The following is a 25156-nucleotide window of genomic DNA, read 5'->3' as shown; positions in this document are numbered from 1 at the left end:
TAAGGACGTGGGAAAGTTCATTGATGGGAAAAGGATGCCAGACATGTCCTTTGAAAGTCTGAAGGAGGGGGAACGTGGAGATTGATCAGAACAAATGAAGATCAGAGTGGGCTGGGATGAGACAACCAGAGGGAATGCAGGGGCTTCTGTTTCTAACAGAGCTAGTAGGACTGTGAGCCTTGTGGGATTAGATGGTATCACATGGCCTCAAAGAGACAGCTCCCTCCATCAGCCTGCTACAGCTTCACTGACAGGAGAATCCATTATATGGTTTAGAAATGGAATACAAGGCCTCTTTAGGGTTACAGCAGAAAGAAATAAAAAAAATAAACTGACCTCCAGATCAGATCCACTAACGATTAATAGTAGATTTTTCATTTAACGGTGCCCTTGTACCATATCATAGTCCCCACTCACACATATTCAACACAGTATGTAGTGAGAGGCATTAGGGTATGTTATTAAAGAAGATATCTGGAACAAACACCAAAGTCTTATATACAATGCATATTTAGTAGATGGCTATATACTTGGAATCTAGAAGTATTTAATGGGTTAACCTTATATGGAAGCTGCTTGAGATATTTTAATTTTACAATTTCAGTGAAGAAATTGTTTTATACTTTGCATAATTAACCTCAGAGAAATAGATTTCGGAGACCAACCTCTCTGTTGACCACTTAGCTGCCCCCCACCCCCGCCACCACCAAGCAACTGTCTCTATTACATCTGCCTTATCATTCCCTTTGATACAGAACATGGCACACGCAAGTCTTAGGAAACATCCCTTTCAATAAGGAACAAATATCAAAACAAGCAAGGATTGGCATCTGTTAGCCTATGAATCTGGACTGTTAATTACGTAAGACAAACATGATGTATTCAAGAAAATAGTACCCATTCATCCGCTTTTTTTCAAAATGAAAAAGCACTACATTTAATTTGTGGTTCTCTGCATTTTAAATAGGCAACTCAATGAAGCAATAAATGTGTTCATAATGAATAGATTTTTCTACATAGGAAACTCTTAATGGCAGTAGCATAACTGAAGATTTAACCTGGTGAACATAAAAGTAAACAACAAAAACACATAAGGATAATTTGAATTGGCCAGAAAATAACGTTTCAGTAAAAAAACAAAACAAAAAAAACAACAACAAAAAAACCCCCACTATTGTTGAGAGTAATTTTTAGGTTGTGATATAAAACCGCATCATTGTGTAAAAAGATTAAGATTGCTGTAATTAAATTACCAATATCTAAAGATACAGTTCTCTGTACATCCTTCCTGTCTCCTCATAACTGCTAAGTGTGGTCACTCTGGTGAGTCCCTGTGGCCTTCAGTCTCTCCCATCTTCTTCCTCATACTGCTGTGTCTTTTCTCCTATGACCCAAACTCCCACTGTTCTCCTCCTCCTAAACCTTTCTATTGAGCATCATGGAACTTCTGTTTATTTTTCAAATTATTATTATTATTTTTTTAGAGAGGGAGAGTCAGGGGAGGGACGGTGGGAGAGGGAAAGAAAGGATGGCTCCACACTCAGCAGGAAACTGACACAAGGCTCCATCTCACGACCCTGAGATAATGATCTGAGCTGAAACCAAGAATCAGACACTTAACTAAGTCACCAAGCACCCTGGAACTTCCATTTCTAATTAAACTATTCTATGCCCTCAGTTTCTTCAGCTAATGCCCTCCCCACATCATGCCCTGATTGGAACTTAGTTCCCTGTTGGAGACCTGGCTTCCCTCTACCTGCTTTCCAAATCTCCTCCCCTTCCGACTCTTCTGGAACCTGCTCTACTGATTTTCCCTTCTCTCTTATATCTTCCACCTTCTCTCTCTAATGGGCTCCTCCCCAGAGAATGAGAATTTCAAATCAATCTCTCTCTCTCTGTTTTCCTGCCTCCCACACTCTCTGCATCTTTCCCCTCTCTCCTCCACCAACCCCTCCCCTCTCTTGTTCCTCCTTTTCAAGCTCTTGAGAACCTGCCACCCCAATGACATTGTTCTGGATGCAGTCAATTACTCAACAACTACATCCTTGTTGCTAAATCGAAAAGATGCTCTCAGTGCTCATCTTACTGACCTCTTGACAGCACTGGTCATGACTCATCCTTCCTTCCTTCTTGAAATTCTACTCCCTCGGTCTCAAATGACTACATCTGTCTCTGGACTCCCTTAATGCTCTGGGTACCTTTTCATTCCTTCATTGTTGGTACTCCCTATGGTTCTCTCTTGGGCAGTCTTCCCTTCTTGCTTAAATCCTCTCTCTGAGAGATCTAGCCCCTGGCTTCAGTTACAATTAATATACTAATGACTCAACATCTATGTCTCTAGTCCAGATCTGCCTCCCCCGCAACTTCAGAACTGCAGATCCAAATGCTGAGTGGGCATCTCCTCTTAGACAGCCCGAAGGTGATCCGAATGGAATTCCTCCTTCTTTTTTTTTTTTTAAGATTTTATTTTTTTATTTATTTGAGAGAGACAGCATGAGAGGGGAGAAGGTCAGAGGGAGGAGGAGACTCGCCACGGAGCTGGGAGCCCGATGCAGGACTCGATCCTGGGACTCTGGGATCACGACCTGAGCCAAAAGCAGTGATTTAATGGACTGAGCCACCCAGATGCCCCTCTCCTTCTCCTTTTTAAACTTGTACTTCTTACATTCCCTCTATCAATGAACATTATCATTACTCCAAGGTGCTAAACCTGAAACCTAGATTCAATCTTTTTTTTTTTTTTAAGATTTTATTTATTTATTTGACAGAGAGAGAGATCACACGTACGCAGAGAAGCGGGCAGAGAGAGAGGAGGAAGCAGGCTCCCCGCCGAGCAGAGAGCCCGATGCGGGGCTCAATCCCAGGACCCTGGGATCGTGACCTGAGCCGAAGGCAGAGGCTTTAACCCACTGAGCCACCCAGGCGCCCCCTAGATTCAATCTTGATGCCTACGCCACTCTTCTCTAAACACAACCAATCTACTTACCTAGATCTGTAAACTTCTCCATGAAAATACCTCTTCAATCCAAATACATTTCTCCAATACCTCAACCATTCCATAGCCCAGATTCCACCAACTCTCTTTGATTGCCACAATAACCTCTAACCAGTACCCCGCTACCTCTAGGTATCCATTCTCTACAGTCAAGAGAGATCTGTCTAAAATGCAATCTGATGTCACCCTCCTTTTGTAAAACCCTCCAGGATGCTCCATTTCTCCTAAGAGGAGGTCCTCACTCCTGATCTCACAAAAACCCTCATAATCTGGCTGCTGCCTTCTAGTCCAGCCTCATATCTTGCCATCCCCTCCACTCTGTGATCCAATGACACTAGACTTCTTTTATTTGTGCAATGAAGCCATGACCCCTTGCATGGGGACCTTTGTACATGTTTTCCCATAATCCCAAAGCAATAAACTTCTCTTCTTTGCCTAATTAACTCTTATTCATCTTTCAGGAATCAGCAGAGACATTACTTCCTGCTAAAAGTCTCCCCAACACAGGGCCAGGTGCCCCACAGTGCACTCCCATATCACCTGCTGCTTCTCCCATCACCGTACCTACCACACTCCATGGGAATTATCTGTTTCATTTTAGGTGACTATTAGCTCTGGGGGCAAGGTCCACATCTGTCCAGTACACCACATTATGCCTGCACAAGGCCAGGCCCACGTCATGGTATGTAGCACACTGTTGGTTCTCACAACTTTGTAGCTTTAAGATTCCCTCCCATTCTTAAAGATTGAGAATCCTGAAGAGTTTCTGTTTACAGGGGCTTTATCTGTCAATATTTGTCCCACTAGAAATTTTAGCTGGGAAAATGTCAAAATCTTACTTCATTAAAAATTGATAGTAATTTCACTGCATTTTAACATAAATTGCATGCTTTTATGAAAACCAGATAAATTTTCCAAAACAAAACAAAAAACCAGTGATAAGAGATTTTACATTTGTGCAAGTATTTTCAATGTTTTGTTTAATAAATTATAGCTAGATTCTTGTATCTGCTTCTGAATCCCTTTTGTGGTGGTATGACTGTAGTATATAAAGAAAAATACGGCTTCACACAGACACATAGCTGAAAGGGTGGGTAGTCTTCTCAGATAATTACAGATATTCTTTTCTTATACTCCACTGTAACTCAATTAAGTGATAGTTTCTTAAAGGTTGGCTGCAATGTAGAATTTGAAACCACATCAATTAACTTTTCATACTTTGTTACATTAAAATCCAGTGGCATATCTTGTACTTTCAATAGATCTTTTGCCCAAGCATGATTTTGTAAAATCATGCATTGGTTGTCTGAAAAATATTAATTCACTGAGTTACACAGATCTTCTAAATGTTAACACATTTCATTATACAATATAAAAAAAACCACATTTGTTAATATCACCATTGAATTCACCAGAAAAAAGTCTTTAAGTATTGAGAAACTGTCAAGCTCACAGTAGTGGATACAAATTTCCCAAATTCTAATTTTCACTTGAAAGCTCGAATCTCCTCATTGGCAACAAACACTGTCAGTTGTTTTTCTTGAAATGACAGGCTCACTTCATTCATTTTTAAGAAAACGCTGACTGGATACTCAAGTCTGAATAATGATAGTTTGTCAGTCATTCTTTCAAATAAAAAAAAAAGTGTTCCATTAAAACAGTGGCCGGTTCAGATTTCAACTTAAACAATTGTGCCAAGAGCTTTTCCTGGAGACAACCACCATGCTGTAGCATGGGACAGGAATGCTATACAAATACTTTCGAGCATATTAAAAAGATGTGCATTTGAGGATTGAGATTTCTTATTGCTTTACCAGAATATTCTTAAGTGAAACTGACTTTTTTTTTTTAAACTCTGAGGGCAAGGTGATAAAGAATACAATGATTCCTAGATACAGTTGGGTGCTACCGTCTTGATTCATGCTAAAAACAGGTAAAACAATTCATGCGATCTTACCTCCCCCAGTTTTTGTAGTATGAACGCAATGTCGGCAGAGTGAAACAAGGTCTTTAGTGCCTTAGCATCAGGAAAATCATTTTGACCTCACTGACCGCTTTGGGCCATGGATCACTCGTAGAGAAACTTTGGGCTAGGTGAATGACACAGGGCAGAAGATACAAGCCAGCTAAGGTGCCCATGATAACACTGCCCGGGACACTGGCCCTCCACAGCTGAATTCCACCCTGAGCACCTTCTGCACAGCTCATTCTTCCGCTGTTTACTCTGGGGCTTCTTGGTTGCTTCCTCCCACCCAACATTTGGTTTTGCCTCAACCCCTGAGTGCTGACACCTGGACCTTAATAAAATCCTAGGTGCAACTCAATTTCCTGGCTTCATTTTTGTTATGATTTCTAGGACCTCTGGCCTTTGGCCCCATGATAAGGAGTAAGGTAAACCCTCCTTGGTATTTTTTCTGCACCATTCTGGGGTGGACTCTCCAGGTTTACTTCTTGTTAGCCTGTGTCTTTCACTCTGTTTGTATTGGAGGAGGCAATGGGGTAGGGGGACTAGAGGAATTAGGGATTGGTACAAAATTGATATTACTTAGGAAGATACCTGACTTTGAAAGAAAACAAAACTGTATTCTTCTTGAAAGATAAGGTGAAATATTCTTTTACTCTTGAAGATATGGGTCAAAATAAAAAGTCAGTGAATACACACTAAAAGAAATGCCCAACATAGAACAGTTTTAAGAATGTATGCTCATCCATTGCTCTTCCATCAGTACTTTCTAATTATGCATCAGAAATTCATCTAAGTATGAGACTGGTAAAAGCATCTTTTAAATACAAAAGTTGGAGTTGGGCATGTATGGGGTAAGATATCACTTGCTGAAACTAGTTTTCAAAAAATAGCAAGTTAATTTAGAAGCAAATTAATATGATTCTCAAGGAAGTCCTTCCCACTGAACAAATCACTTTTATCATTACAAAAGAAAGGCTTTCTTCTCCTTGTATACCTCTTAACATTACTTTTCTGGGCATTCTTACAGTAAAGCTTCCTTGTACTTTGAATAGACAAGCTCTATCACAGTAATGTATCTGTGTGAAACAACCTTCCAATATTTCCAAGAGACAGTGATAGACTGAAATGCCTTTCATGTCATTCCTCAGCCCTCTTACAAGAAGAGCCCAAGGTTTAACTTCAAGGGGGCTTTGGGAAGACATCTCGCATTGCCCCTAGCAGCGAGGGGCACTGTTAGGGGAAAGTGGAGCTATATGGGGTGATGGCTGCTCAAAACATTTGAGTTATGTTCCAGAGGGAAGCAGACTGAAGATCTAAAGATAGAAGCCAGTCAGGAGCCCTAGTACTAACTGTGCCCGTGGGACAAGGACAAGGGATCTCCAAGTGGCTACTTTCCTTTTCCTTCATGAACAGGAATACACTGATGTCCAGCATAAGGCTAACCTGGGTCTCCCAGGCATCAAGAGATCATTTTTCATAGTGAGGATCTTGAGTTCTGGAGGCAGACTGCCTGAGTTTGAATACTGGCTCCGTCACTAATGGGCTGAGTAACCCTAGGCAAGGGATAATCTCTACCCATCTTGTTGAGTTGTTATAAGGCCGTAAAGATATAATCTATGTAAGGTACTTAGCACGGTATCTGGTATGTAGCAGGTGCCTAACAAATGACAGTGATTATTATTCACATTGTTCCTCTGAAAGTGTAAGCTGTACATCCCTTAGAGGGAGAAGAAATGAACCTAGGACTTTTATATTCGCTCCCCACCAAATCCAGGAAGAGGATTCTGAGAGACGGTAGAAGGTTCTATCAGATCTCTCAGGCACCAATTAAAGAATATGTCACCCTTCATCAGAAGGGTTTACACCTTAACTGGGAGGGACATCTTTAGATATAAACATTTGGATTAATAACAAAGAATTATGAAAAGATGCAGTCTTTTTGGGTGAAGACTCAAGAGGATACCAATGTCAGGTCTCAATCACAACTCTAGGCCTAGAATCCCTTGATCTCCTCAATTCTGATGAACTTCACCTCTACTCTGCCTCAAAGACTAACCTTCTAAGCTAGACCGGGGGTTTTGCCAGCTACACAGAATGTCTCTGCATATGAATTATCCAATATCAAGATCCCATTCACTGCACACAGCTTTCCACTCTTAGAGCTCTATTGCTCTCTGAGACTTCTAGGACCCTGACCACTCTACATTTTCTCAGTCTACAGGTGTCTGTCTGGTTTTACTTACTCTCTACCTGGCTTAGAGCACATAGTGCTATGCCTTTAGTTATATGGACCATTGTCCTCATCGCTTCACTTTCTTCTTCTATCCCACGCAACCTACAAAACCCACTCCCAGGCTTGATCGATCCCAGTGTTATCCAGTCATAGTTCTTCAACCAGGCTTTGATCCCATTCCTCTTGCCTCCTAAAGAACTTGGCTCCTTCAATCATGTTCCTATACTTCACTTCTACTCACTACTTCTTCCCAATACATAAGTGTTGTGAAATAGCTCCCTAGATTCCAAAATTAATTCTCTAGAATCTTATTTATCAAAGGCAGTTTACACCAGTTTCCTCTGCTTCTTCATCATCAATTTGCTCCTTAACCCAAAGCAAGCTGGCCTCAGTTTCCATGATCTTCTCCCAATTCCTTTTGTTGAGATTTATTAATGCTTTTCATCTGGATTAGCAAATCCAAGGAATCCTTTTTGATTGTTATATTTTCTGATTTCCCTGTGGCATGTCTAGATGCTGATGCTGCTTTCTCTTTTTCTTTCTTAAAAAGATTTATTTATTTTTGAGGTGGAGGGGAGAGCATGAGCTTGGGAGTAGGGAGGGGGTGGCAGAGGGAGAGGGAGAGAGAATCTCAAGCAGACTCTCCACTGAGCGTGGAGTTCTATGTGGAGCTCGATCCCACAACCCTGAGATCATGACCTGAGCTGAAATCAAGAGGTGGACTCCTAACTGACTGAGTCACCCTGGAGCCCCACATTGCTTCCTCTTCTAAATTCTCATTGCCTTTTAAATACCAGGGTTGCATCGTGCTTCTTTTACTCTATAGATCCCTCCAGTGTGACCACATTCACACCTAAGACTTCAAAAACTCATGGGCTTCATAAATTGATATCCTGTAGCTTAGATGCCTCTAGTGAGTAGAGACCCTATAGGCACAGTGGTTAAGAACATGGACTCTGAACTCAGATAAACCTGCATTCCAACTCCTGTCTCTGCAATGACCAGCTAAGTTAGTTCACTTAAACCTCAGGCTCCTTAACTATCGAATGGGGGTAATTATATCACTGGTATTTACCTCTTAGAGTTCTCTTGAGGATTCAATTAAATAATGCACAGAGAAGCATGTAATTAACACTCCATAATGTTAGCTATTGCTGTTATTATAGGATTCTCTACTTAAAACTCCCGAAGCAACTCAAACTTCAACTCAAATTACAAAATCAACTTAACGCCCTCATGCTCCTCCTTCATTACAGTAATCATCATAATAGCTTCTATCTCTCAAGGATCCATTTTTATAATAAATCTGTAAGTTAAATACTAGTGACCCTATTTCACATATAAAAAAACTGAGGCTTAGGGAAGTTAATTACTCCTCTGGAGATGGGAGGAAAATGACAGTTAGGATTCAAACCCTGGCCCTTCTGACTCCAAAGTTAATGCTGCCTAGACCTGCTGAACCACTTCAGTGTTTGAGTCCCAGGCCGAAACCCATTGATTTGGGGCTTCTTCCATCTCACTCAGCTACATCTAGTGGTGTGCTGGGGAACTGGTTTTCACAGGAACAAAAAAAAAAGGAAAATTCCCTGATTCATACATTTTGCTGATTTCAAGCTGCTAAGGTGACATCACTGAATGTGAGGTGGGCAAAGGTGGGCAGAACTGGCTTGGGAGCCTGCACGAGCCAGCTCCGGCTTACTGCCGGATCCAGGAAGTGCCCAGATCCCGTTAATTTGGATCTGGATAGTTCGACTGAAAGCAATTTGCCAAAACAACTTTGTCGAAATCAAGTTGGTGAAAACAACCATGTGTTCCAACAATCTGGTCAGAAAGGAATACTGTTCAGTGATAGGCTACAGGGTTTTTATCTCTTTTTATTCTTTTCTGGAGTGACTTAATTCTAGCCAGTCATTGCCTGGGATGTCCAAGCACAGGCTCTTGGCGGCAAGACTTCAATCTCTGTAGCCTGCAGTCCTCTGGGTCCCACAGAAGACTTTCCATTCCCCAGATGTCAAGGTCTCCTTACCTCAAGGTCTCTGCTAGGGCCTGGAATGTTCTTCTCTCCACCCCACCCTCTCTGCTTGGCTGACTCCCCTTCCTCAACTTTCTGCATAGGCATCTGCCACAGGGGATATTCAACAAACCAAATGCCAAACAATGGGAATTCAGTGGGAATTGTGCATGTGTCCAACAACCAGCAGACTGCTAGTTTTCAGAATATATGGTATGACCCTATTTCCATAGGGAAAAGTGCACATGGGCATACTAAAGGATCCAGGATGTTAGTCTCTGGGGGTTTTAGCAGTGATTTTCTAAATAATAGATGTGATTATAGGATGCTTTTTTTTGGTCTATAGTTTTTATAGTAAGCATGCATTGCTTCTGTAAGAAAAAAGCCTATTTTTGTAAGATACTTCATTGTCAATATCTTTGTAGTCCAATCGTTCAATAAGACAAACAATTTTGGGCAAGGATGACTGGTTGACTATTTACTGGATAGAAAAAGAACCTCAAAAATAATGGAAAACAGGTAAATTTTTTTTTTAAGATTTTATTTATTTATTTGACAGAGAGAGATCACAAGTAGGCAGAGAGGCAGGCAGAGAGAGTGAGAGGGAAGCAGGCTCCCTGCCAAGCAGAGAGCCTGATGCGGGACTCGATCCCAGGACCCTGAGATCATGACCTGAGCCGAAGGCAGCGGCTTAAACCACTGAGCCACCCAGGCGCCCCGGAAAACAGGTAATTTTTAAGAACATGTAAATCACCATATGGTGTACCAAAAAACTATCAGAAGTGAAGAAACCAGACTCCAGAGAGGCTAACTTTCAACTGCAGTGTGATTTCAGCAAGATTATTGGGTTGACTAAATTATATCTGCCTAAATTCTACGCTATTGCTAACTTTACTTCCTTGAGATTTCTCATGAATCTTCACAATTTCTCTTTTTCATTCCTTCTGATACCAGGTTAAGTAAACAACCAAATTCTTTAGGGTACACATATCCACTCTGATCAGAGCTTTACCTAATTCTTGGCATCTTTCCTGCTGCATATTCCCCCTCACCTCCATGTCCCCTCACCCCAAATCACCCACTGGCCAGTTATGAGCTCTTGGCTCCCAAAATGCAAATTCTATGTCCCTGAACATGTCACGTGGTTTCAGTTCTCTATTCCTTTGTATGTGCTGGATTCTCCGAAATGCCTTTAAACACACACGTGCCTGCATACACAGTGATACAATGTGATTAATCACATTGCAGAGTATTCACAGGAATCCTATCTGTCTTATGCACTTGATCGTGTCTTCTTCACTTTGACATTTTGAGTGTCTCCAGATCTCTCGTACCCAAAACATGGTTTGCATACCGGTAGTATCAGTATTGCTTGGGGAGCTTGTTATATAGGCACAGTTTTCAGGCCCCACCACACTATCTACTGAATCTGAAACTCTGAAGATGGACCTCAGAAAGAATTTTCTTTTTTAGATATTTATTCGTTTGAGGAGAGGAGGGGATGAAGGAGAAAATCCCCAAGGAGACTCCCCACCGAGAGGGAGCCCCACGCAGGGCTTGATCTCATGATCCTGATGACCACCCAAGCCAAAACCAAGAGTTAACACTTAATAGTTGTTTTTTTTTTTTTTTTAAAGATTTTATTTATTTATTTGACAGAGAGAGATACAAGTAGGCAGAGAGGCAGGCAGAGAGAGTGAGAGGGAAGCAGGCTCCCTGCCGAGCAGAGAGCCCGATGCGGGACTCGATCCCAGGACCCTGAGATCATGACCTGAGCCGAAGGCAGCGGCCTAAACCACTGAGCCACCCAGGCGCCCCCAAGAGTTAACACTTAACGTACTGAGCCACCCAGGTGCCCAGAAAGGTTTAAAAAGCCCCCCAGGTGTCTTTTATGCATCTAATGTTTGAGAAGTATTGCTCTAGGTAATCGGTACTGTTGGCTGAATGAATTGATAAATGGTTAAGAACTTGGAAGAGTCCTTTACATGATTTCAAAACCTACCTCCATTACAAGCTTCTGCTTTTGAATGTGTCAATCCAGACGTGTGTATGTGTGTGTGTGTGTGTATATATATATATATATATAAAATAAATAACCAATCTTTTCAAAATGTCCAGTGAAATGTTACTTAATTATTAGATCAGTTTGGACAATAAGCTTTCACCTCTAAAAAGAGTCAGTTAACACAGGGCTTCATTTATTATTAGCTATTGTTTGGTAGCTAAATTTGCATTGCAGATCTGAATTTTGGGTGGAGGAAAGGAACAATGTCTTGCCTCCAGAGAGGCTAACTTTCAACTGCAGTGTGATTTCAGCAAGATTATTGGGTTGACTTATGGACAATGTCTTGCCCAGGACCCTGCAGTAATCTAGCATGAGGCTGGGTTCAGACTAAGCAGACTCCGAATGTCCATTTATGCTAAGCCCACGGAGTCACTCACGAGGTTGCTCTTCCTTCAGGTATATCACAGAAATTAACTTGGTGCAGAGACCTTGGAAGGTTACAGTAAACACTTCGCTTTGTGACCGGGCAGTTAAATGTGTAAAGGTCCCTACCCTCTATCTGATCATTACCTAAAGGACATTCCTATCAGGCCAGAAGTGATTTGCTGTTGCTTTAATATAGGCAGCCTTTTCACATCTCCCTCCGTAGCTGCCGGAATCTTGGCTCACACCCAAATGCCCCACTTGGGTTTTGTTCAGGAAAGATTTCCTCCAGCTGCTTTATTTGTTCCACGATTACATGTATGAGCTTCCAGAATGTACAAGATCACAAGTCAAATGAAAGGCTTCAGTTCCCAATTCACCTAAAGAGATAAAATTTGAAACCAAGGAAACAACAAAACATGGCTAAATGAAGGGCTAAGTATAAATGAGACTGAATAGTTTTCCTACTAAAATGTCAGCACATGCCAAAACGCGAAAGGAAAATAGACACTGTGGGGTAATCGGAGTGTCTTTGTGCTCCATTTATGGTCACACTTACAAGGGGATTCAGACTTGCTCCTTAGCATTTACAATTCAAGGCAGAGCAGGCTGACAGAAACAAAAAAGCTTTGTATTTAAAAATAAACAAAAACTTGTTTAGCCATGTTCATAGCCCCATAATTCACTATAGTCAAATGGTGGACATAACCTTATTGTCTTTCGATAGGCGGGCAAACAAATGAGGTGTACCTGTACAATGGAATATTGTTCAGCCTTTAAAAGGAAGGACATTCTGACACAATGTGGATGAACCTCAAGGACAGGACATCAAGTTAAATAAGCCAATCAAAAAAGATAAATACTGTAGGATTTTACTTATATGAAGGACCTCAACTAGTCTAACCTGCAGGAACAGAAAGCAGAATGGTGGTTGCCAAGAACTGGGAGAAAGGGAAAACGGGAGTTGTTCAATGTGTACAGAGTTTTGGTTTTGCAAGATAGAAAAGTTCTAGAGTTGGGTCACACAACAACGTGAATACAGTTCATGCCATCACGCTGTACACTTAAAAAACGGTTACGATGGTTAATAAACAAAAAGAACAACATAAACTCTTCTAAGGATTGGAAGAATACATCTAGAAATGGCATTTGGGCATCCTGGGTATCACTGGATCATTCTGGGCCATCACTTACACTGAGAGCCTAGGGGTCAAGATCAAGAGATGTAGGTCTAAAGGGAAAACACTCAAGTAAAAGGAACAATGGTGGGTAGTTACCTGTGGCAGATAAAGGAGTAACTGAAGAATACGCAGATTAAGACCTATAGGTCACAGGGCATGAGAGGAAGATGACCTTTAGCATAAAAATGACAGGCTGACCCCCCAAAATCATCAAATGCCAGAAACATCTGGAAATAAACTTAAGAGGCAAAAATCTGAGGTCTCATGAATCTCAAAATAGATGCTGGAAAGTTTATAAAAGGCCAGAGTGCAAACATCAGTTCAGCTTCAAACACATCATACATGTCGGTCAGTTGTCCTTAAGCCACACGGTCTTGCCAGATCTCAGATGGGACAATTGCTGGATGTAAAGAGGACCAAACATGATGAGACCTTCTGAATATGGCTCATAATCAGTGAAGATGCTCTCATCTGGAACAAGAGTCCGTTGAGAAGAAGGAAACACATAGAACGTGGATATACATGGCTGTGGAGACTGTGGGGGGGGGGGGGCTCGGATCCCCCAGCCTGCTCAGAGTTCCGGTTGAGAACCTCAAGGGCTCCCCCCAGCCAGAGGAAGTTGCCGTGCTAAAGGTGATGGCCCCCACATTCAAGGCCTGGTCACCGCGGAAAGACAGGTACCAATCCTGTCTGCTGCATCTCTGCAGAAGGGTGGGCCGAGCACGGCCCACAGCACAGGCCAGGTCTGAGTCACAGTTTACCATCTGTTAAGCCTGCCTCCCTGGCTCCCACATGGGCCTGGTTCCAAGAGCCCCCTTAACAAACTTCCTGCATGTGTATTTCCATCTTGGAGTCCTTTCCCAGGGCCCAAACTAAGACACAGCCATAACTTACGTGTTTTGTTTTAAACTTAAAATTTAGGCATGCATTTGTTCCCTGATACTGTGATTGATGTCAAGGCCTGCATCTTAGAAACCAGGTCCATGGATCAGCATGCTTTCTCCTCTCTCCTGCACAAGCTACACCTAAAATGCATTAGCTATGATTTCCTATTTTAGTTTTCCTGCAAGCATGAAAACTGAAAGGGCACTAGAGAACAATTTAGATATCTGGATATAGAATCCCTCTGATTTTTTTTTTACCTCTCCCCTACAATCTAATAGCTATCTCACCCACAGCTAATCTGACAGCTTTTTCTAAAAATTTAAACACTTAATACATAACTATTCACCATCTTAACTATTTCTTTTTCTTTCAGATTTTACTTATTTAAAAGAGAGAGAGAGGGAGAGAGCGAGCACAAGCATGAGAGTTCCTGGGGGGAGGGGCAGAGGGTGAGAATCTCAAGCTGACTTCATGCCAAGCATGGCGCCCGAATCAGGGCTCGATATTAGGACCTTGAGATCGTAACCTCAGCTCAAATCAAGAGTCGGACGCTTAACCAACTGAGCCACCCAGGTGCCCCCCCCCCACCGCCATCTTAACCATTTTTAAGTGTACAGTTTGGTCATATTAAGTAGGTTCACATTGTTGTGCAACCATCATATCCATCCAGCTCCAGGACTCTTTTCACCTTGCGAAGCAGCAACCCTGTCCCCATTAGACACTAAGTCCTCATTCCCTCCTTCCCTCAGCCCCTGGTAACCATCATTCTACTCTCTGTCTCTATGAAAATAACTACTCTAGTGATCTCAGAATTTTTTTTTTTATTTAGTATCTTTTATTAAGTCTTTCCAAGCTTAATTTTTACAGAAAAAGTGGCTGTCTGTGGTACTTACATTCTGTTTGCCTAATATTTAATTAAGCTACCTAATTACAAGAACAAGTTCAACTGCAGAGATAGGTTTGAGAACAAACAGCACAAACAGGTTTGGGAACAAACATGACTCAGTTAGCTGGAGCAGAAGCACATGAGTATACTCGAGACAAGCCTCCCAATTATCAGCATTCAACGTGCTGCGGGAATCTGCAGGACTGCTTTGCATAGGGACTGGAAGCTTCTTTTAAGGTGGTGCACTGGTTAAGAGAGCTTCTTCTACTATATAAAAACAGGCACTGCTAGGATTTAGTGAGCACCTATTATGTGACAGGTACTGTGTAATTTGCATTACCTCCCTTAATCTCATCACCCACAAGGCAAATATTATTGTCTTCATTTTACATACATACAGGAAACCAAGGCACAAAGATCTCATGCAGTTTATCCAAAGCCACACCGTGGAGAAGTAGCAGGGTTGACATTTTCTTTTTTTAATCAGAACTTTTTTTTAAAGATATTATTTATTTATTTATTTGACAGACAGAGATCACAAGTAGGCAGAGAAGCAGGCAGAGAGAGAGGAGGAAGCAGGCTCCCTATGCCCCAGGATTGACATTTTCAAGTTGCTGTGAATTAAAGCCTGTCCTCACTCTACTGGCTCTACTGACCCTCCAAATGAATATTAAATAAAAGAAGTAACAAGATTAAAAATATAACAAGTAGGAACGCCTGGGTGGCTCAGTTGGTTAAGCATCTACCTTCAGCTCAGGTCAGGATCCGGGGCCTGGGATCAAGTCACGTGTCGGGCTCCTTGCTCAGCGGGGAGCCTGCTTTTCTCTCCCTCTGCTGCTCCCCCTACTTGTGCATACACACTCTCTCTCTGACAAACAAATAAATAAAATCTTAAAAAATATACATACATAACAAGTAATCCTTTGTTTTCTACTGGCATTATACCAAATGACAAAATATGTCACATCTAGTTTTTTTTTAAAGACTATAATTTAACAAATGAGGGATGTACTTAAATCCTCACAAGAAAGGAATGAAGGTAGTACAATCTGCAATTGTTACTTGTTTACAGAGGAACGATTTCAGTTAATGAAAGACGTAAGTGTTCAGTGTTTGTAAGGAAAGAATCGAAGTCAGACATGTTAATTATGCTATCAGATTAACACACAATAAAGAATAAGCTGGAAAATTTATAGAATATAATAAAAGCTAAGTGTGTTACATTTCAAGATAGCATTTTGAATTAAAAAAAAAAAAAACCCACACAAAAAAGCTCCCCTCCCAAACCCAGAGAGCCAGCACATCCAAAATAATTCATAGAGTCCGCTAATAAGTGACTAATTGAAGAGGTCTCATTACAACCAACTACACCAACACCCACATAGAAAAACCAAGCTACAGTTTTTTATTTAGAAGTATTTTCCCAAGAAAATAAAGCATGAATTTGTGGTTGTCTTTAATTATTATTTTATTTTTTTAAGATTTTATTTATTTGACAGAGATCACAAGTAGGCAGAGAGGCAGGCAGAGAGAGAGGAGGAAGCAGGCTCCCCGCCGAGCAGAGAGCCCAATTCGGGGCTTGATCCCAGGACCCTAGGATCATGACGGGAGCCGAAGGCAGAGGCTTTAACCCACTGAGCCACCCAGGCACCCCTGTGGTTGTCTTTTAAAAAGAAAAATGAATGACATTTCAAAACAGATATAGACAACATTGTAAGCAAACTGGAAAAAAAAAAAAAAAAAAAAAGGACGCATTTAAGATTGCCAAATCACACTGGGTAGAAGCAAGCTCTGTGTAAGAGCCGATGGGAGACCTGGGAGAGAGAAGGGCCCTCGTCCTCCATGACCAGGTGGCAGGTCCCTTCTACGTCCACAATCAGGAGGTCACTCATTGGTTCCCAATGTGTCCAGGACATTGAGATATAAAGACAGCTGCAGGGGCACTGGGTTGCTCAGTGGGTTAAAGCCTCTGCCTGCTCAGGTCATGATCTCAGGGTCCTGGGATTGAGCCCTGCCTCAGGCTCCCTGCTAAGCAGGGAGCCTGCTTCCTCCGCTCTCTCTCTCTCTCTGCCTGCCTCTCTGCCTACTTGTGATCTCTGTCTGTCAAATAAATAAATAAAATCTTAAAAAAAAAAAAAAAAGACAGCTGCAGAGATTACAAATAGTACAGCAGAGCCAAGAAAGGCTGCTTTGCCATTTTAACTCTTTTCTGTGCACAATCCATGAACCAGAGGGACATCAATAGACACACATCTAAGACCCAGGTCTTCTCCCAGATATCCTGTGACAACTTCTCTTTCATGGAACCATCTGACCTCGATGCCCATTTCTCAATGGAAGACCTTCCTTGGTTGTCCCACAGACACATCCCAAACTGATGTCATCATCAAGCCACCTCTTCTCTCCCCTTATGTCTGTCTCCTGTCACACTGAATGGAGCCACTATTCACTCAGACTACCAGGACAGAAGCCTAGGAGTCTCTACTTTCCTCCACCGCACATCCTATCACCAGGGTCCTATGGATTTAGATGCAAAACCCCATTTGAAAGCATCTGTTCTTCCCCCATTCCTGTAGTTTAGGGCCTAGACTCTTGCAAGAAGTCCCCTTCTTAGTAGTGATGGGTTTGGCAAAGGGGTTTGATACATAATCTCCTTATTTACTGAGCTCTAACTTTTAATCTAAATGCCAAGTTCTAATTTCTTCATCAGCCAGGGTAGACTCTCTGGGGAAAAAATGGTAAAAGAGAAAGGGGAGTTTCCCTTACATTAATGAGAAACTCTTAGCATCCCACTTAGAGACAAAAACATCGGGTAACACCAAAAATTCACTTGTAGCCCAAACAACGGGCAGCTTATTCTTAAGATTCTTTTAGCCAATCAACAACCTGTCTCCTGCAAGACTCTCTTAAACCACAGTGACCCATTCTGGGTGAACACAGAAACACCTCCTAAGTAATTTCTCCCAGGGAAGATCGGTAAAGATGCTCCTTGGGTCTCCCAACACAGTGGCCTCCTGGAATCTTCCCAAGAGCATCTGTGCTAAAGCACAAACTTCAGACCTGGCTTTGAATCCCAAACTCCGCCACTTACTCTGCCTTCAGTCAAATTATATGATCTTATGGAGAAAGAGAACATAACGGTATTTGCTTATAAATATGGCTCAAGGGGTGCCTGGGTGGCTCAGTGGGTTAAGCCTCTGCCTTTGGCTCGTCATGGTCTCAGGGTCCTGGGATTGAGCCCCGCGTCGGGCTCTCTGTTCAGCAGAGAGCCTGCTTCCTCCTCTCTCTCTCTGTCAAATGAATAAATAAAATCTTAAAATAAATAAATAAATAAATAAATATAGCTCAAGTCTAACAACAATAAACATTAGCAAAGGGCCAGGCACTGCCTCCAGCACCTGGGATCCAATGATGAAAGTTCTAGCTCTGCCCTAGAGTTTCAGCCTAGTGGGATAGAGAAAGGACACAAAGAAGGAAAGATCTGGGATGATGGAGAAGAATTAAAAGAGAACATATTCAAAATGAGGTATTTAGGTAATAACCCAATGCCTGATACCTGGTTTACTTTAATAAATGCCTTTTGGTTGGTTTTTCAACCTCTCCTCCCCCACTAGGGATTATAGCTGTTACTGACCTAACTTTTCTATTTCTGAAAATTCACATATAAAACCACCAACAAGACACCTGGTGGTCACTGGCTCCGTTTTCGGAGAAGCTCTCATTTCACTGTAACGTGCTCCTCTCTGAAGACTTGTTATTTGGGGCACCTGCTCTTCTGATCATCCACGAGTGCTATGTAATTGGTACTCACTGGTTCACCTGGAAACAGGTTTCTTAAACTTTTCTCCACCTCCATTAAGAAGGTTTCTCAGGGCAGATACATTGTGAATTGATTTCTAGACAGGAAAAGCTCGTAGCGTGGCACGCAGAGAGAAAATGACATCTTTTGATTCTAATGCTTCATGATTTCTACTGCCGTACCTCATCTTACATTATCTGTTATCTTGTACAAGAGAATAAAAAGGAAGTGGTCACCGGAAATAATTAAGTGGAGACTAGAAATTCTGATACCCAACTTCTGTTAACGGATAAGAAGTGAGATAAATAACTTGGATCACAGTTGCTTTTACAACCTGGACAGTATCAAAGGCAGCAAATTGTGGTGTTCCATGTTATAAGCTGTGGTGGTTTTAAGATGTGCCCACAGATAACCTTGAGGCCCAATAGGAGGGCTTCCTCCATGTTCTTCCACTCTCCTGGACCACTTGCTCCAGACAAAGCCAGATACCATGTTGTGAACACATTTGAGCATCCCTGACAAGAGAGACTCCTGTAAACCACAGGCACTAAATCAGCAGGTGTCTGAGGGACCAACCCCTGTAAGTGAATTCTCCAGCCCCAGTCAAGCCTTCGAATGACTGTGACTCTGGCCAACATCTTGAATGTAACCCCATGAGAGGGTATGAGTCAGAATGACCAGCTAAGCCACTTCCAGATTCCTAACCACAGGTACTGTGAGACTAAATGTTTATTGCTTTAACCTGTAGAGTATGAATACAACCCATTCATATGATTATCAAATATTTACTGAGCATCTGATCTATAGTGGAAGTGCCTGGTGCTGGGAGTACCACTGTATACCAGAGATGTCCCAAGAGATGAGAAGGGGGAGATGATGGTCTGTTATTGACAGAGGCTGCAGTAATTTTAGGGAACAGTGAAGAGAGAGGAACCCAACCATACCTTCCAGTGTGGAATCATACCACATGGTAGGCTTGATGACCAAGTTAAAGAATAAAGTAGTATATTCAGGTATTTTGAGATTTTCCATTGGAAATAGATGTAACTGACCCTCTACCACAATTCTCTCACTTCATAGAAGAAAAACTCCAAACATTGACCCAAGGTCATACAACAAGGATAGGCAGAGAACTAAGTTCCTGTGACTCCAGTTCTAAACGTACTTTTTTCTTGACTGGCTCCTCTTAAGAGTAAAAGGCATTTTTCAAGAACCAGAATGAGGCCAAAGTGTATTTCTCAATTCTAAAAAGTGTGTGTTGTTACTATAGCATACTATCTCAGGAGCTATCAATCTGGGGCATTTTTGAAAAGATACAATCAACAAAGAAAAAGCAAGATGGATGTAAAAAATGTCTCTGAAGCTATTTCAGTTGCTACTGTCAGAAAATGTTTGAATTTAAACTCTAGTAGGCATAAAATAAGCTTATAGAAAATACTAGTTTTAGAATCTGAATCAATGACCTAGAAATAAATCTCAGAGAGGGATAAGCAAAATTTTGAAAGAGAAGAATCAAAATAAAAACATTATTTCCAAATGGTTTGTAAAAATAATGTTTTTGAGTTACAATGTGAAAATAGGTACATTTTAAATCTACAGGTATTAATAACAGGCTAGCATTTTGTTACTAGTCTGGGAAGGAGTGGATTTCCTTCAAAGGGGTTTCTTACTGGAAATAACTGAAGGATCTTGTATTATAGTCTCACCAGTCACACCAGCCTTTTCAGGGTCTTTGCTATCTGGCATCTACTTCCATCACTTTTCTGAAGTTACTGAAAGGCTAACCTTTTGTCTTTTCCCTGTACAAAATCAAACTCAGACTCTTATTTCTTGACTTCTCTGTTCACTCTGTCTTCCTGAAATACTGTCTTCCCTTTGTTTCCATGAAACTGTTGTTTCCTGGATCTCCTCTGACCATTCCTTGTCTGGCTTCCCTCCTGGCCATGGGCATCCTCTCCAGGCTCTGCCTAGTCCACTTCTCTCTCTAATTCTCCATTTCTGCTAATATAACACCAGGATTCTTCTGCTTGCCGAGGCTCCCAGCCCTTGGAGCAAACCTGGGCAGCTTTCTTTGCATTGCTTCCCAATATCCAATCAGCTTTTGAGGTTATCATCTCCTTTCTGGGTAACATACTTAAGACTTTTAAGACATTTTTAAGACTTTTAAGACATATCCTATCACATTTCCTTTCACATATCCATCTCCTTTACCCTTGAAGCAGGACCTCATCAATTAGGCCCCAGTCAGTGACAATGGCTTCCAGTGGACCACCCACCTCTTTACTCCATGGTACATCCTGCAGCCAGATGAAGACCTTTCTCATCATGGGACTTCCTTGTCCAAGAGTCAGTACATGCCCTGCTGAATCCAACCTCAGCACCTCTAACCTGGAAAGACTTTCCCCTTTGCAAGGCAAAACTAATACATTGTTAAGATCCAGCATCTTGGATGATGCCTTCACAACCTAAACCCTTCACAGCCTAACCCCCTTCCATAGTGAATTTTATTTTTCCCCACAGTCACAACTGGAATGCTCACATCTCACACTCAATTATTGTGACGAAAAGGCAGTTTTTGTAGATGCCACAGTAATGGGGAGGGGTCGCAGCAAAAGGGTTTCCATATATATTCACTAAATTGAACTGAATTATATTGCAGCTATGCCAAAGCTTAATTTTAATCATGTAAAGATTGAGGGAGAATAGAAAGCACATCTTGCTTCAATTGTAACGGTTATTACTTTAATTTCTTAGAATATAATAACAGAAACAGATACATACTAAAAGCATTTTTTTTTAATTAGAAAAATCACAGGGACAAAATCTTTAAATATTTTTCTTAGTTTTCTTTCCTCTGATGTTTTAGATAGATTTTATCACTCTGAATATAAAGGGGTCTTTAAAGCTGCGGATTGATGACAGTGGGTAGACTCAACTATGTGAAGGATGAATTGTGTCCAAAAAACCGTGGGTCAGACAGAGATTTTCCAAATGGGAAATGAATTCTGACAGGAAACTGCCTGCTGGGAAATGAAGGAAGGCTTTGAAAAACTAGTAATCATGATCAAATTTTCGTTGCGTTGACTGGTTTGAAACACACATGTAAAATTTATAACATATAAGTTGTTCTTAAAAGAACTTATTTATGCAGAAGAGGAAGCCAAAAATCTTTTTTAAAGTTGGCATCTATATTGTCAATGTGTTACTATGTCACAGATAACAGGTCTGCCTTACAAAATAATTGATGTTCAAGCATGTTCTGTTAGGCTTATAAATCTTGCCCACCTTCATATCTAGGGTAGCTTCTGGTTAGGTAAAACTAGTAGGAAGGAACCTGGGTGGCTCAGTTTAGTGTCTGCCTTCAGCTCAGGTCATGATCCCAGGGTCCAGGGATCAAGCCCTGCATCAGGCTTCCTGCTCAGCGGGCCGTCTGCTTCCCTCTGCCTCTGTTGCTCCCCCTGCTTGTGCCTTCTCTCTGTCAAATACAAAAATATATATAATCTTAAAAAAAAAAAAAAAAAAACTAGCAGGAAAGTTGCTATGACAAGATAGATAGTTCAAAATCATGTGTGAAACTTAAAATCATAATATGTACTTGTGCCTAATTTCCTCAGCATTATTTCTTTCCACTCTGGTGTGAAATATTGTTTTCATCCACTCATGGAGCATTCACTGAGCATTTTCCAAACCTCCAGGGATTCAACCATCCCAGGCCAAAAGGAATTCACAGCCCAACAGGGAATATTTCAGGCCTCGTGGAAGGAAATGAACAGGAAAGGGCAGGAAATAAAGAAAAACAAAATAATAAGGGGAAAATGTTGGGTTTACTTCTAGATTTAGTAGTTGAAGAATAATCCAACAATTCAGTGTTAGAAAAAGCCAGCTAAGAACTTGGCCAACTTGATTATAGTCAGATTCAGTTTCGTGAAATTCTCATGTCTTTTCAAAGTCACATGAATATATTAGGCCAAGACATCCACGAGGAACAGGCCCAAATGTATTAAGATGCTATAAAAAAGTGACTGTGTATCACTGAACACTACATCAAAAACTAATGATGTACTACACAGAGGCTAAATGAATATAATAAAACAAACAAATAAATAAAACAAAACAAAGTGACTGTGTAGATGAGACAGTGTTTAGAGCCTATAGACAAGTATTTGTCCCTACATTTATTTCATAAGAGATAGAACAGTTGGTATTTTTATTTTCTAGTTTGCTTTTGGCAATACTTTCTTCATCACTGTAAAAGAAATTTAGAATTATATTATTATGGCATTACAAAATAATTCTGAAAGACTCATAGGGAGTCATTACAGAAATGTTAGAAAATACACAAACAATTGGAAGGGATCCATATGACCAAATCTAACAATTCTGCAGAAAATATCAATATAGCAAAGAAAATCTTGGAATTGAGCAGTGCTCTAATAATAAGTTGAGGGAAAACAGAATAAAATGCAACTACAAATGTAAACTTACTTGGCCTGAGATGTTCTTCCCTTCCTTGCCAATATCCACACCTCTCCCATCCTCTGCAGGCCCACCCTCTGGATCCATCCATCCTGGCAACTGTTCCTCATTTCACCTCACTCAGTGGGACAAGGCTGTGAATAACCTGCTACTCTTTATTTTCCATGTTTTTGCCTTTCTTCCCAAATTGATCATATGACGTTCCCTGAGGACAAGAAGTAGGCCTTTCATTTCTCTCTGTCCCCAGCACCTAGGAAGCATCCTGCCCATCCTTCTTGCTGACGAGGGTGTACATGCTCCTTTTTATTTATCTTTTATTTTTTTTATTTTTTAAAGATCTTATTTATTTGTTTGAGAGAAAGAGAGCACATGAAGAGGGGGAGGGGGAAAATGTAGAGGGAGAGGGACAAGGAAAGCAGACTCCCCACTAAGCAGGGAGGCCGATGAGCAGGGGCTCCGACCCCAGGACCTGGAGATCATGACCTAAGCCGAAGGCAAACACTTAACAGACTGAGCCACCTGGGCATCCCTCTCCTTTTCATTTTAATATCTGTGTGAATACTAACAAAGCATAGTTGGTTGGGAAGAAAAGACCTGGGATTAAAATTTTTAAATGCTATATATATATTTGCCTTATTTGGAAATATTTCTAAAGAATTCAATATAGCCTTGTATCATTTAGGCAAGTAAATATTCTAAAAAATGAAACCATTCCTATCAAAAAAGCCCTGAAATTCATTTATACTGAATTTTAAAGCGTATTTAAATTCAGATAGGGTAGATAGAGTACAAAGATCGTCAGACCTTTCATTAACCAATAACCCTTATTTGCACCTTCCTCTCCTCCTGCGAAACTCCAGTTTATAAAGTTATTCTAATACATTTAATGAGGAACACTATAATTTCTTTGAATAATAGTTTTAAATAATGCATAATTATTTTATCCTATCCTGCATAATTATCCTAAACAAAGAGGATCTACATCGTTTTTGAATTCCACACACCACAGCCACATACTCAGCCTCTTTGAAGGTCAGAGATGCCCAAGTTCAAATGCCTACAGCATGGGGAATGTCAGAGACAACAATCACTCGATAACCTGAGCCATACTAGCAGATTGGTCACTGAATGTCAGGAGGAAGTCTGGCACGGGGACCCTTAGGATGGTCCCACTGTCCACTCTAAAAACAATTCTCTTCCCCTCTATTTGCTGATACCCACATTTCTCTAACATTCTACAAATGGACAAAAAAATTTAAATATAAATAGCCCTGGGCCATCAGCATTGTCTGACACTTTCTAAGATGCCCTCAGTCTTGCCCCCACCCTACTGGTATCCAGCATCCCTGTGGCTTGGGAGGGGAGGATCCCGCCCACAGTCGGAAGGGTGTGCAGGATGCCCCCACCTTGCCCACAGTGACTGGTTCTCAGATTAGCAGACACTCCTGGTCTTCATCATTGGTGCAGGAGTGTCCCACAACCTTTGGGAGAAGCCCAGGACTTCTGACCCTCCTGAGGAGAGCAGTGCTCAGCTCAGGCTGTGAGGGTGGGAGACAGCTGCAGTCAGTGCTGCAACCCTAGGGGGTGCCAGGACAGGCACAGTGGACTCAGCCATGGGCAAGGCTGAAGAATACCAGAGATACACAGCCGAGCCCCAGCCCCAGTCAAATTACACCCAAGCACATCTCACCTCTCCTGCTTCAGCTGTGAGAACCAACAGATTTCACTTATCACTTTAGACAATTTGAGTTACAAAAGGTCACACACTGACATCCTAGGAGAAGGCAACAGACTGATTCAAAATTGCATCATAAAGTTCACGTAAGTCCTTTCTTGAAATCGGGTGTTGATGTACAGACCAACAGGTGAGTCCTGGGCATGTGAAGGAGGAAGCGATGTCAGAGAGACAAAGAAAAGTCACTTTAGAAAAGGATGACTGGAGGTCTGAACAATTTTTTTAAATGTCGCCCTAAGGCTTGATTGTTAGGGAACCTGAGTTTTAAAACGGAAGGATTTTTCAATTATAGGAGTTTAGACACAGTGTTAGGAGTGACTGGAAAGATATTTTGGAGCAGAGGCCTTGGTGGAATTTAGATTTCCCTTCTCTAACCTCTAACCTTCCCTTCTCTAAACCTCAGTTATACGTATAGTCGGGGCCACACAGTCTGAGTTTTCGCTCTTTCACTTAAAGGCTTAAAGTCAAACCCCAGACTTGTGAGATTCCAAGCCTCTGACATGGCCACAACACTGGGCCACCCGCGCTATGTGTCTCTCTCTGGGCTCCTGCACCCATGGG

The 25156-nt window shown here is 41.4% G+C and overlaps 1 protein-coding gene across 2 annotated transcripts in view; it reads right to left on the bottom strand.

The window, feature by feature from the left end:
• EFCAB11 (EF-hand calcium binding domain 11) overlaps positions 1-25156 on the bottom strand; it is a 146509-nt gene that overhangs the window by 44400 nt on the left and 76953 nt on the right. Inside the window, exon 6 of one of the 2 annotated variants that reach the window (XM_046009275.1) lies at positions 13125-13214. The exons of the other annotated variant lie outside the window; for it this stretch is intronic. Coding sequence (XP_045865231.1) covers positions 13199-13214 — 16 coding nt within the window. The 3' untranslated portion in view covers positions 13125-13198. Of the gene's footprint in view, positions 1-13124; positions 13215-25156 lie in introns of those variants that run through there. 2 annotated transcript variants of the gene reach the window in all.

This window comes from Meles meles, chromosome 6 (assembly GCF_922984935.1).
Source record: "Meles meles chromosome 6, mMelMel3.1 paternal haplotype, whole genome shotgun sequence".
NCBI classification, from domain to species: domain Eukaryota; kingdom Metazoa; phylum Chordata; class Mammalia; order Carnivora; family Mustelidae; genus Meles; species Meles meles.
This window is presented reverse-complemented; position numbering and strand designations above follow the sequence as displayed.